A 13,831-nucleotide genomic window follows, 5' to 3' on the forward strand; every position below is an offset into this window, starting at 1 on the left:
CCCACCTTTCTATAGTCTTTTATGGGCAACCACTATAACCACATTCCTAAGTAAAGATTAAAATTCAGTTACATCTCTGCCTCATGTGCACAGATTTTACCAGTGAACGATCAGTGCGGAAGGTGGAAGGAGGGGAGTCTGGTATTAGTTCTGTATTAAGATTTATTACAAAGTTCATAGGTCATAAATATAGTAGCACTGCAGAATCCCTTTACCATATATTACCTACAATTACTATGGCAAGGGTTCCCCAGCAAAGATTCCATAAGTCTTGTGTGTACAAATTGCAAGAATCGTTTATTGTTAAATACATTTTCATTTTATTTCGGGAGAACATCATACATTATCGCCTGCAAATAGGTTGCATATTGTAGAGGAAGAAGTTTGGCAGTATAGAAGAAACATACATCTTACCATAGAGGGCTTACACATCTAGAGAAGGTTCTTGATGGCAAATTATACTTCGTTCAGTCAGTTCTGTTGCGTGGTAATGTGGCAATTTAACAGTTTTAACAATTTTAACCTTTTTTTTTTTTTTTTTTTTTTTTAAGCCATTAGGGAAATTCTTAATTTTTTATTTTTTTTTTATTTATTCTAGATTCTTATATTAAAAAGCAAAAGGGCAGGAACATACAAAAATTGACACACTGTTCAGAGCAGCGGCCCATGCACAAAAATGTATTGTGTGCTACGGTTTATAAAACTCTTAGATAATTCAGAACATGCATAAAATTCCGACCTGGATGAGGAATATGTACAATTTTTAGAGTATGGTAATGAGAGGGGAGGGGCGGGTAACCTTAATGGATTAATGATTCAAGTGATGCCGCAAAGATGAAAAGGTAAAATGTCAAAAAATACAATGGAAATCAGTACATTTCATTTGTGGAACAAAGTTGTAAATTGTTGGGAGTTCAAAATGTAGCAAGTCCAGCAAATATCAAAAGAAATGAACATGCAGTCTTGGATTTACAGTCACTAATGCTGTAACGGTTGGGCAGAGCAACTTCCTTATGTTCGGCAAAGGCTCCGCAAAGTCTGTGCAGAAATAAGTGGAGTAGGAACCCTGCAGCTACGCGGTCTTGTGATCAGCCAGAGAAGCAACTTTAATACTCACAATAAACTAAAAAGTATCAATAACATCTATGTAACCTATAGATGCAGTTCCTGTACATCATAGGTTTATATATTAAATATCTGCAAAAAAGAAAACATGCATACACAAAAATACAATGCCAAGCTTTACAGACTTGATATGAATTAAAATTTACTTTAACAGAATGTACATTGTCAATTAAAAGTACCCTAGAATGAACAATCATGATTTTTTTATATATATTTTTATCCTTTTTGAAAATCTTTTCTTCTTTTATATTTTAAAAGGGATAAAAAAAAAAAAAAAAAAATCTCCACAAATTTTGGGCACAAAGTATTGAAATTAAATATCTGTTTGATCTGTGTTCAAGTAATAAATGTTCCTATGTAGAAATCTTTCCGTAATCCTTAAAACTGAAAAATACAGTGAATATATAATACATAATCAGCGACATCTATTGAATACACCTGAGGTCAGCACGCCAAGGAGAGCCAACGGTTATTTTGGCATTGCGCTTTGTGGGGGCTCGCAAAACGCGTTCCCGCAGCCTCAGTATATGCAAGACGAGTTTAATTTCTTAAAGACATTTAATAAACAAATGTCTTTTTCAATAAATAGCGGTCTTAAAGGGATGTACTTAAACTGATTGAAAAGAAAAAGAAAAAAAAAAATCTAGCTAGTGAACAAAAACGGATTTCCATTTGTAAACGTAAGTGTCGACAATGATAAGCGTGAGATGCTACACTAGATGTGCTTTCATGAAAAACAGCCCAATGCTTTCCCATGATTCAAAGGCCATTAGCAGGCAGGTTCAGGACTTGCCCATGTACGAGTCCGGATCTGTTAATTTGGAGTGAAGTTTACACAGGAATCTGCTGCGTTGCCCAGGACTTTGAGTGGCCTTTTAGGAGTTCTTCTAGTGCCCCGTGGCTATTGAAGCTGTTCTATCACAAAGCATGAATCTAGGACTTCTCAGGCAAGGTGTGAGTAAACCTGGACATGGAGCAGTCACTGGGCGTTCACTGGGCGTTGTTGTTGCCAGTCCCGTTATTTTCCTTGGCATTTGTGTTTACTGAATTAATACCGTCTTGCTGCCTGGCGTCTTTCCTGGGAGGCATCCTTTCGTTGATCCTGTCTAATCCCTTTGCTTCTTCAAAGCTGCAGATTTTATGTTGCGGAGAGAATCCTCGTATTGCTTCAAATGCAAACAGGAAAAGTTAGTTTCGATTCATGACTGCGGAATTTAGGTAAGGCTACGTTCACAATAGCGTTAATATTTTCCAGTATTGAGATCCGTTATAGGGTCTCAATACCGGAAAAAAAAAAACGCTTCCGTTTTGTCCCCATTCATTGTCAATGGGGACAAAACGTAACTGAACAGAATGGAAAGCTCCAAAATGCATTCCATTCCGTTCTCATACCGGAGAGCAGCATGCTGCGGTTTGCTTTTCGTCCTTGGATGCGAAGCAAGACGGATCTTTCATTACCCACAATGCAAGTCAATGGGCACGGATCTGTTTTCTCTGACACAATAGAATACTGATCCGCCCCCCCATTGACTTTCAATGGAGTTCATTACAGATCCGTCCTAGCTATGTTAAAGATATTACAACCGGATCCGTTCATAACGGATGCAGATGGTTGAGTTACCAGTAACAGAAGCGTTTTTGCTGAACCCTGCTGGATCCAGAAAAAACACTAGTGGGAAAGTATTCCTCCCGTACTGTTACAGCGACATGCTTCAGCAAACACTGTGAATAAAGTGCAGGGATCAGCAACCTTCGGCACTCCAGCTGCTGTGGAACTACAACTCCCAGCATTTCTTGTAACTCCTACTATAGAAGTGAAAGGAGGGTTGTGGGAGTGGTAGTTTCTGAACAGCTGAAGTGCTGGAGGTTGCTGATCCCTGTTATAGTGCAAGGGGAAGGTATGAACTCAACTGCAGTGACTTGTATAACGCTCATGTTATGCATCACCTCAATGGTGATTGTAGCCTGTGCATTAAATTCGTTATAGTTTTCCCAGTAATTTTGGAAAACCATCACTAGTAAATATGGCCTCCACTGTTATGTGTAGACTATAATGATGTGATAAATAGTACATAGGCATCTGTATGAGAACACATATAATGTACTTAAACAGCATAGGAATAAATAGGAACAAATCTGCAGTGGATTATACAATCCCCTATGTGCTGCAGATTTTTGGTGTACATTTCACCCTATGGCAATGCAAAGGGTAAAATCCACTTCCAAATCCTGCATGCGTTTGGTGCAGATTTCCATGGCGACTCCACAATATCTCATATGCTACGCGAGATTGTAGCCTTCGATACCTGTGTTCTAAAGTAAAACACATGCGTAATGAAGGGCAAAGGGAAAGTAAACCCAGAGTAGAAAATTATTTTAAAAAAAAGTAGATGATAAAGAGAGTGGCAAATATCACTCATTTTCAAATGAATGCTAATGTTCGGGAGGGTGTCAGAAGTGGACATACATGACAAAGTAACTCAAATAGGGGGCAGGGTATCTGGTCTAGAAATGATAACAGAAAACAAAAATCCAAATATTTAAGGTTACATATTTAATTATAGTTTTGATTTTTATTAAATAGAGCTAACTGTAAGGAACACTGTACATACTTATACCAGCTTGCAGTATAACGTTACTTTCACACATGCGTCAAAGAAATCCAGCAGAGTTCTCCGAATTTGGTAGTCAGAGAAAAGCCTGCCGGAGTTCTTAGGATTCAGCATACCCGGACTATAATGGGATGTGGCACAGATTCGAATGGAAAAAATAGTTGCACGCAGCAGGTTTCTCCGGCCGAATCCTGGCACTTATGCTGGGGAGCATCCTATTATAGTCTAGGGGACCCGGCAGGCACGCTGCACTCTCTGGCTATGCCAGATCCAAAGATCTCAGGAAGGCTGTTCTAGCGGAGAACAGCCTGTGAGAATTCTTTTAACTGGCATAGCCAGATAGTGCCATGTGCCTGCTGGATCCCCTTGATTATAATGTCATGTGGCAGGAATTTGGACGTATAAAATAGTTGCACGCAGCGGGTTTCTCCAGCAGAATCCTGGCACTTATGCTGAGGAGGAGTCAGATCTCTGCTGCATCCCAATTATAGTCAAGGGGATCCGGCAGGCACGCAGCACTCTCCGGCTATGCCAGATCCAAATATCTCAGGAAGGTTGTTCCAGGAGAAGACAGCCTGCCGGAATTCTTTTACATGACATAGCCGGAGAGTACTGCGTGCCTGCCGGATCCCATTGACTATCATTTCTTTAAAGCATGTGTGAAATTAACTTAAGCGGACCCTAATGATATTATGACCTAGTCCACGATGATACATCCATGCTCCATCCAATTAGCTTTATTTTAGCATAACACATATTGCACGACTGCTTCCATTTTCTAGAAGTCCCCGCCAGAAAGTCTATGTTTGTATAGCAAAAAACCCTGGCATGGCCAAGACTCATTCCAAGAGTTACATGTCTCACATTTTACATCCCAAACCCAAAGTTTTTACTTCCATTAGGCTAAAACAGAAAAGTTGCGCAAGAAAAAATAAAAATAAAAAATAAATTGCAGAATAATACCTTGCACCACCAGAACAGCTGTACAACCACATAAAAGAGGACTGTACCATGATTGTGGGTCATGCATAAATTAAACCCAGAGAAGAAATGGATCTAGAAATAGCAGATCTTTCCTCCCGTCACACGACACAGAACACAAATGCACAAAAAGTTCTAGTGAGGTGTACATAAAGGGTCAACGAAAAAGAAACAGACCCAATTTACTCTACAAAACCATGCCACAAGGAAGAAATAAAAGACAGGTAACTACACTGGGGGTACACAAGAAGGGGGACGGATCGATAGAGAGATCCATCTCTGGTTGTGCAAGTTAAAACTGGGTCAGAACCACACATAAAACAGTTGACTCCCCAACCCCCAGAAATCTCTGCCGGTGGCAAAGACACTAAGCATACCTTTATCAGCCTCAATTGCCTCAACTGTGGCTGTACAGAAGTGAGCAGATGCATGCAAAATGAATGAAAAAGATGAGAAGTGTAAAATCGATAACAAAAAAAGGCAATGACTAATTCTGTAGTTATACACCGCCACCCCAAAGTATGGTTCATACATATATTCACTTTCTAAGACATAGCAGTTCAAAAAGCAAATTGGTTAGAGTTAGCAATGTTCAGTTTGACAGCAAAAATGAGAAAGAAAGGAAAATGCACATTACATTAATCCATTAGGTGAAAAGATGAGTATTTAGGAATGTCTATGGCATGTTGAAACAAAAGGTAACAACCTAAGGGAAAAAAGGAAGCTTCTTTTACTGGTTACTATTAGGGATGAGCAAATAGACTTCGGATGAAACATCCAAAGATGATTCGCATAAAGCTGTCTTTTAATACTGTAAGGCTACTTTCACACTGGCGTTTTGGCTTTCCGTTACGGAGACCCATCATGGGCTCTCACAAGCGGTCCAAAACGGATCAGTTTTGCCCTAATGCATTCTGAATGGAAAAGGATCCGCTCAGAATGCATCAGTTTGCCTCCGGTCAGTCACCATTCCGCTCTGGAGGCGGACAGCAAAACGCGGCAGCGTTTTTCTGTCCATCCTGGGATGCGGAGCGTGACGGATCCGCCCTGACACAATGTAAGTCAACGGGGGCAGATCCATTTTCTCTGACACAATAGAAAACGGATCTGTCCCCCATTGACTTTCAATCGAGTTCATGATGGATCTGTCATGGCTATATAAGACATAATACAACCGGATCCATTCATGACGGATGCATGCGGTTGTATTATTATAACGGAAGCGTTTTTTGCAGATCTATGACGGATCCGCAAAAAAATAAATAAAAAAAAATCGCTAGTGTGAAAGTAGCCTAAGGAGCGAGCGCTCCGCACAGTATTAGAATGTATTTGCTCCGATGAGCCGAAGTTATTACTTTGGGAAGTCTCGCAAGACTTCGGGTAATAACTTCAGAAATTAATTTCTACTGTAAAAAAACATTTCTAGAAATTGGGTCAAGGTACCACTTGGAAACAATGTTTTTTTTACAGTAGAAATTTCTGAAGTTATTACCCAAACTTCGGCTCATCGGAGCCAATACATTCTAATACTGTATGGAGAGCTTGCTCCTTACAGTGTTGAAACAAAAGTTTTAATGCAAATCGACTTTGGATGTTTCGTCTGAAGTCGATTCGCTCATCCCTACGTTACTATATAAAAACTTAGTGGACATTTTGATTTTGGGCACATTCACACAACTATATGTATTTTGTGGTCTGCAAAATGCGGATGACTTTTTTGTGGACCCATTGTAACAATGCCTATTCTAATCTGCAAAATAGTTCTGTATTGTGTATACAAGCGTTTCCCCAGTTTCTCTGGTATATTGGTCTGTCTGAAAACGACCTTGCATATAGGCTATGTTCACATGACAGATTTCGACACAGTCATAATCTTCATGTTCCATGGCAGAAGCTGTTATTCTTTCTGCCATTTTCTTTTTAAATTTCAGTGCCGCGGATCTGCTCGCCGTTTAGTCCCGTTCAATGGAGCTAAGCTTTGAGCAGACTCCTGCTGCGGTTGTGTGTGCCACATAAATGGCAGTGCGAACTCCCTGGGAAAACATGAGAGGTGATTTTTATCACGGAATCTGCGAGAAAATCTGTGGCAAAAATCTGCCGTGTGAACATACCCATTAAGTACATGATAAGGCAATGGTGCTTTGCACAATACTGTGTAAGTCTGGTCACGGTAAATTATTCCAGTACATCCCAGAAACAGGACCATGGGACATTTTTAGAGGGGAAGAAGGGAAGGCCAAGTAAAAGATAGACAAAACTATCTTTTTAAAGGGGCTGTGTCGCCTTGCAGTTTCCACGGTGAGATGGGACTAAGCATCAGCCCCAAGTGGCTGGGCTTACAGAACCAGCTCAATGGGTAGGCGTTCAGCTGTTTCCATAACTCCCATTGCAGTGAACGTTACAGAGGCAGCGTAGCTGGTTCGGCTACTCTGTGTAGATCCCTTTTACTACTATGGGAATTACGGAAACAGCAGAGTGCCTGTCCGCTTGGCTGTTTCAGTAAGCTCGGCCACTTGGGGCAGATGCTTAGTCCCATTTCATTGTGGAAACTGCCAGATGAGACAATCCCTTTAAATGGATTTTCCAAGACTTAAAAATACTGATGACCTCTCCTCAGCATAAGTTATGCTAATCGGTGGAAGTCCGACACCCGAGACCCCCGTGGATCAGCTGTTTCAGAAGGCACCAGTGCTCGAAGTAACGCCGTAGCTTTCTCTCAAGCTTGATGTGATGTCATGTTCATGAGTCACCTGACCTAGGACCAGCTCAGCCCCATTGAAGTGAATCGTGCCTGAGAGCGATACCAAGCACAGCCGCTATACAATGTATGGCACTGTGCTTGGTAAGCACAGAGAAGGCCATGGTGCTCACAGAAACGGCAATGCTTCTCTAAAAGGTGATTGACAGGGGTGCCAGGTGTCGGACCCCACCTACTGATGACATATCCTGAGGATAGGTCATCAGTATTTAAGTCTTGGAAAATCCTTTAAAATAAAGTAAATTATGACTAAAAAAGGTGGCAGGATACATTCAATTTGCTGCTGTAAAAGAGCAGACTGGCAACATACAGACATGTAATCCTGCCAACAAAACACAGGACATAACATACAGGACTAGAAAGCTACATGCCACTGCCTGCATTGTCACATGAGGTTGTTCTCCATTAATGACAGACCACTGTTCTTCTGAAAGAAGAAATGGTAATTGGGTCTGAGTAATGGATGATCAGTTTTTCATTACCAGATGCCGCTGGGCATAACTTTTCTCCTTGTTAGATTGCATGTGCGCATTTTACAAGGTGACAGGTCCACTAAATATCTAATTCGTCCTCATGTTAAAAAAATAAATGAAAAAAAATGGCAGTGTGCTTTTCTTTAAGAGGGGCATCAGAAGGTCAATTCATACTTCACCACAGCTAAGTGACACACAGGCATTTTCTAGTGGCACATATGACATAACATGGACCCATGGCAGGGTCATCTGTGTATATGGGTAAGATGGTTTTTATAGCTCTGACGGCTTTAAAAATATAAGGAAAATACACTTGTGCACCATTGAATTAAAAAAAAATATTAATATATGGGTATGGTCGCATGTGACCAAGCCACGCTCACCAGCAGCAGCCATGACTGCACAACTTTGAGGTAAAGAACTGGTTGCTTGTCTGAAAGCGGCCAGTAGTACAACGTGACCGCACCCTAAAGGGTGCAACAGCAGTAGGGTCTCTTCAATTTGAATAAGACATTGGCACAGATTTAATTAGACTGGCATGTCATATGGGCACTGGAGTAAGATGGCATCTTCCAGCTGTCTGTGCACCAGAAACTGATCTCTAATACAACTAGCTGGTGAAGGTTTAATGCTGCCCTCTTCTGTTTCTTTGATGCTAGATTATCAGTGTTTGGGGTTTTGGATGCCAGATATAAGGAGCAGCACTGTATTCTCTTTATACTCATTCACTATATAGACTGAAGTATACACCGTTATTTCTCGCCCAGTTTCCTTGGGGGACACAGAAGACCTTGGGTATAGCTCATCTCCATAGGAGGCGTGACACTAAGTGAAAACTGTTAAGCCCCTCCTCCACAGCTATACCCTCAGCCTGGAGAGAGAGACTGCCAGTTTTTTGCTTAGTGTCCAAGGAGGCAAGACACTCCCTGCTACTGCAGGGCTGTTTTCTCCTTTGTTTAATTTTTAGATTTTTACTTTTTTATTTCTTTTTGTTCCAGATCATCAGGGACAACAGAGTCGCACTAGACCTCTCTGTTCTCCCGGGGTTGAGCTGCGCCAGTGCCGGGCTCCCGCACTGCTGCCTCCCCCACAGAAGGCAAGGTGGATCAGGGCAGCCCAGCTCCCCTGCATCCCGCCAGCGCAAGGGTTGCCCGCACGCCAAGTCCCTCGCCAGCGTCCTGCCACTACGGTGCCAGTAGCTGAAGGGGCGACCCTGCTGGAACGGACCGAGGGTGAAGACGGCTGTGGTAAGAGAGAGGCTTCTCCAGCCCTACGTCCCCCTCCCTGGCCATCCTGCGTGCTGGACTCCCATGCTGGTCCCGGCGGACCTACGCTGGCTCCTGGGCTAGCTGTTGCCCAATAATTATATAGCCCCACACCACCACCATACTGGTGGCCGCAGGGCGACAATACAATGCCCCTCCATAGGGGATTGCACAGGGGTGAGCATGGCATTGCTGTGGAGGAATATAGGGCCAGAGACCTGCTCCTAGCTGCCCCTAACACAGGGGTTATGCCGTCCATCCCCCTTGCCGGTCGCAGTTCAGTAGGGGGCCCACGCTAGCTGCCCCTGTCTCTCTCTCCCTCCTTAGGGGAACTACAGATGTCCATTAGGGCAGGGGGTGCAGTGCTGGCTTCCGGGGTCTCCCTCCTTACCGGTGTGCTAGAGCCAAAAGGGCCGCTCCAGGCGCTGCCAGACGCAGGGCCTCGCGGCCTGCACGATGCTCCAACAGGCCCCGGCCGACTGCTGATGCTTCCGATCGGCCGGGTGCCGCAGACTTTGACCCAGGCTTTGGCCTGCTGCTCCGGACCTCTGTCTCTGCCGGCCCGCGGGTTGGGCACCCGCGGCCGTTTGGTACATGCGACAGCCGGCTCCCTCCAGGTCCCGGCTCACCGTCGTTGCCTCTTGGCCGGCCGGGCGCCGCAAAAATCTAGGCCCCGGCTTCGGGTCCTACTAGGCCGCAACATCCCGGCCTCTGTTGGAGGGGGCGGGAACGTCTCGCGGCGCGAATTCTTCCCGCCCGCACGTCCTCCGCCCCCCCAGAGGATCGCAGCGCCGCCCCCCAGGCCGGATCTTTGTTAACCTGTTGGGTGCCGGCTATCTCCAAGGGCCGGCTCCCTTCTGGAGGACCCCCTCTATGTCCTGGTGGGCTTCCTAATAAGCCTATACGAGGCTATGTCTCTCAGTGCCTTGGGAGGACTGTATGGTGGCCCTTTCTTGCCTCAGAGTGGCTATGTTTTAAAAAAAAAAAAAAAAAAAAAAAAAAAAAGGGCTTCCATGGCGGAGTTATTAAATAACGGAATGGCTGCGCAGGACGCTGCAGCATGATACAGTGGTGCTGGCTGCATGCTATGCTTCCCTTCCGTAGGCGGCATGTCGCGCTCCCCGGCTGCAGTGCTGACCGGCTGCAAGTCTCCTCTTTAGGCGGACTCTTGCCATCTACCGGGATACGGCGCTAGCCAAGTGTAGGCGCCCCCTCTTCCGCCCGTTCTATGGCAGGACATCACCTTTCCAGTTATGGTGCTGGCCATGGGCATGAACCCCTTCCTGAGTGGAATTCTGCGCTCTCTGGCCGCAGGCTAGCCATGTGCATAACCCCCTTCTATAGGTGGAATACTACATTCACCGGATCGGTGCTGACCATGGCACGACACCCCCCTTCCTTAGGGGAACGCTGCACTCACTGGTTGTAATGCTGGACAGGTGCATGTCCCCCTTCTGGGGCGGAATAATTGCACTCACCGGATTCAGTGTTGGCCATGGGTACGACCCCCCCCCCCCCCCCCCTCCTTAGGGGAACGCGGCACTCTCACTGGATTCCCTGCCGGCCATGTATGTAACCCCCTTCGGCGGAACGCTGCACTCCCGCTGTGTTCGCTGTCGGCCATGTGTATGAAACCCTTCTATAGGAGGAATTCCGAATTCTCGCCAGATGCGGTGCTGGCCATGTGCACGTCCCCCTTCCATAAGCGGAACACTGCTCTCTTACTGGATTTACTGCCGGCCATGTGCATGACTTCCTTTCGTAAGCGGACGGCTGCACTCTTATTGGTTTGCATTTCTCGCGGTAGGTTGCTGGCCACGTGCCTGAGTGCTTGCACTCTCACCAGATCCGCTGCCGGCTATATGCATGGCCCCCTTCCGTGGGCGGTGTTCCGCACTCGCGCTGGATTGCTGCCGGCGTGGCCATGCCTCTTCTCCTTAGGCGACATTCATGCACCTTTTTTACTGACTGGGTGTCATTGTGCCAGCACGTTGCCGGCCAGGTGCATGACCCCCATCCATGGCGGATGCTCGCGCTCTCCTGGGATGCGATGGTAGCCTTGTGCACCCCCCCCCTCCCCCCTTTTTGTTTGGGTCACTGCATTTTCACCAAATGCGTTGCGGGCCGTGAGCATGGCTCTAGCAGGGGTGCGCTGCTTGCACCCCCTTTGGGAATGGTGCTGGCCTTGTGCTTCATTCCATGGGCGGAAATTTGTACGCTCACGAGATTCACGGCTGTCCGTGTGTATGCTGTACTGGACGTTCCCCTTTCATGGGCGGAGTAGTTGCACTCTCGCGAAATTCGGTGTTGGGTAGATTATTGCACAATCTTTTATTGCTAGGATATCCGGTGCATGCCCCCCCTTTTCAGGGCCTTTCCACTCTTGCCATCGGCAGAGTTGCCAGGTACCTTCCCCCCCTTTTTTTCCGGGCGGACTACTTGCGTTCCTTCGCATGCCGGTACTGGTCTTGTGCATAACTCCCTTTCGGGCTGCACTTTACACTTCCGTGGATACTGTGGGACGCTGTGGCTGTGCGCTCTGTGCGTTGTTTTGGGCCGTGTATGCCTTCTCCTCCCTTGGGTGGGTTGGCCTTCTCGCTACCTGCAGGGTTGCTAGTACGTATGCCTCCGTTCTTCCTGCGACATACTTTTTTTCTCTCTGGGGTGTGTTTGCTTGTCGCAAGCTTGCACTTTCTCTGAGGAGATCGTTCTGTCCACTTGCGAGCCTAAGGTGTTGTTGTCCGACACGCGACAATGGATGCTCAATGTATTCACAGCTGTATATCTTGTATGTACGTAGACGGGCTCTGCTGGCTCGCTACTGCACTGAGCTGAGTGGTACCCATTCTCCGGTGGGGTCCCGTTGTTGTCGGCACCCACCATGTTCGTTGGCCTTTCCACCTGGGGAGTGTTCGGGGTTCCTTGATGCGTACCCATTCGTCATTTAGTGGCATTGTTTCCCTACGCAACCGGTCGGGGTCGAGAGTGTTGTCTACAGTGCCGCTCGACCTCTACGTTGGCTCTGGCGGGACTACGGTTCCCTCGCCTACTACCATTTCCTCTTCTCGGATGCAGTGTGGTGTGGGTCCTTCCTATTGGCGCCCTTTGCGCTCCAGTCTGTTGCTGCCAGGTTCAGACTGCTCCTCTCGGGTAGGTCGCCCAACTCTTCTTGGGTGCTTGATTGTCCAGGTCCTGGGGACCTCCACCTTGGTTTCTTCAGGGTATTCGCCTGCTGCGACGGTGTGCAGGTAGTCTCACAGAGTAGAGGGGATTCGGCTCTTCCTTTCCTCGCCGGCTCGGTTTTTTTTTTGGCTTCTGCTCTGGGTTTGTCGTTCCAATGTGGCTGCTGCCCCGGCCAGGCCTCAGTGGCTGTTCCGTCGTTGCCCCCCCCCCCCCTCCTCTGGGGTGAGCATGGTTGTTCGCTTGGATGGTTCCGGTGTTACTTGCGGTCTCGTACCATCTCCCTCGTTCTCGCTGGCGGTGCTAGCGGTTTGCCGGGCCTACCGCGTTTTGTCCTCCCACTGGGTGCAGGTTGCCTTTCCGTTCTGGGTGTATGGTCCTGTGGGACTTACTTTCTCAGTGCCTTGGGAGGACTGCCCTTCGGTCAGGATTGTCCTTGGATCTCCCACACGGGGCTGTGGAACTCCTTTCTTTGGTGGCTACATCGACTTGGACTTGGCCTGTCTGGTTTGGGCATCTGTCGGATGCTGGGCAGACCCTTCGGGTTTCTTCCGTCTGTCCTTCTGCTCCCCCACTCCGGTCGGATACGGGGCTATGTTGTTCGGGGGCCGACAGGACCGTGGTTTCCGATCCTTCGGCCGTGTTACTGGTCTGCGCCTGATCCCATTGGGTTTTCTCCCGCTTGCTGGGTGATTCCTGCGAGCACGCTAGTGTTCGCTCCCGACTGTTTAGTACAGGTTTGGTTGTCGGGCTTAGGGTTCTTACCTGGGGTTTTGTGGGAAGCGGGGCATTCCCCCACTCTGCCTTCTCGCCCTTGGTTCTGTCTTTCGCTAGTCCGGCCTGACCCTGGGACTTCTGTTACTTGAAGTGTCAAGTGTCTGCGCTGTCCTTCCCCTTCCAGCGTTTCCTGGCCCTCCTGGGCCTTGTCATGTCCTTCTGCCACAGAGTGGCTCTGTGGTTCCTCTTTATCGTTTCCTGGTTCCGCCCTGGGAACTACATACTGAGCTCTCTGCGCTCCGGTCTTTCCCTTGGAGCCGTTGCAGGAGTTCTTCCTACTCCTTCTGTCTTGTACGGTTGTGTTTCTGTTGCCATCATGTCTGACGGGTGCCTGATTGATGGCCCTTCGTGTTCTGTGCCTTCTGTCCTTTTCCAGGACAGGGCTGTTCTCCGTCCTGTTCCTTTCTTCCTTCCTTCCTTCTGAAGGTGTTATCTGCCTTCTTATCAACGAGGCTTTCGTCCTTTTCCACCCATCCCCGGGTACGGACGCTTTACCGTTGGGAGGTTGTTGGACCTTGCAGTTGTTTACTTGGAGATCTCCGACTCCGGTCGGCGTTCGGTCTCTTGTGTTTCCAGGAGGTCAGTGCAAAGGTTGATGGCCTCCAGGGTGGCCTCCTCCGCTTTCTCAGTGTGGCTTTTTGCTGTGGTTATCGCACCAAT

General features: G+C 47.1%; 1 protein-coding gene across 7 annotated transcripts in view; it reads right to left on the bottom strand.

The window, feature by feature from the left end:
* Positions 1-278: 278 nt before the first annotated feature.
* PPP3CB (protein phosphatase 3 catalytic subunit beta) overlaps positions 279-13,831 on the bottom strand; it is a 95,168-nt gene continuing 81,615 nt past the window's right edge. For 4 of the 7 annotated variants that reach the window (XM_044299233.1, XM_044299229.1, XM_044299228.1 and 1 more), the window contains 2 exons: positions 5,096-5,125; positions 279-2,291 (listed from right to left, as the gene is read on the bottom strand). In XM_044299233.1, coding sequence (XP_044155168.1) covers positions 2,116-2,291; positions 5,096-5,125 — 206 coding nt within the window. In that variant the 3' untranslated portion in view covers positions 279-2,115. The remainder of the gene's footprint in view (positions 2,292-5,095; positions 5,126-13,831) is intronic. The other 3 variants (XM_044299232.1, XM_044299235.1, XM_044299234.1) reach the window with 1 other exon arrangement.

Source organism: Bufo gargarizans, chromosome 6 (genome assembly GCF_014858855.1).
Source record: "Bufo gargarizans isolate SCDJY-AF-19 chromosome 6, ASM1485885v1, whole genome shotgun sequence".
In the NCBI taxonomy this organism is placed as follows: domain Eukaryota; kingdom Metazoa; phylum Chordata; class Amphibia; order Anura; family Bufonidae; genus Bufo; species Bufo gargarizans.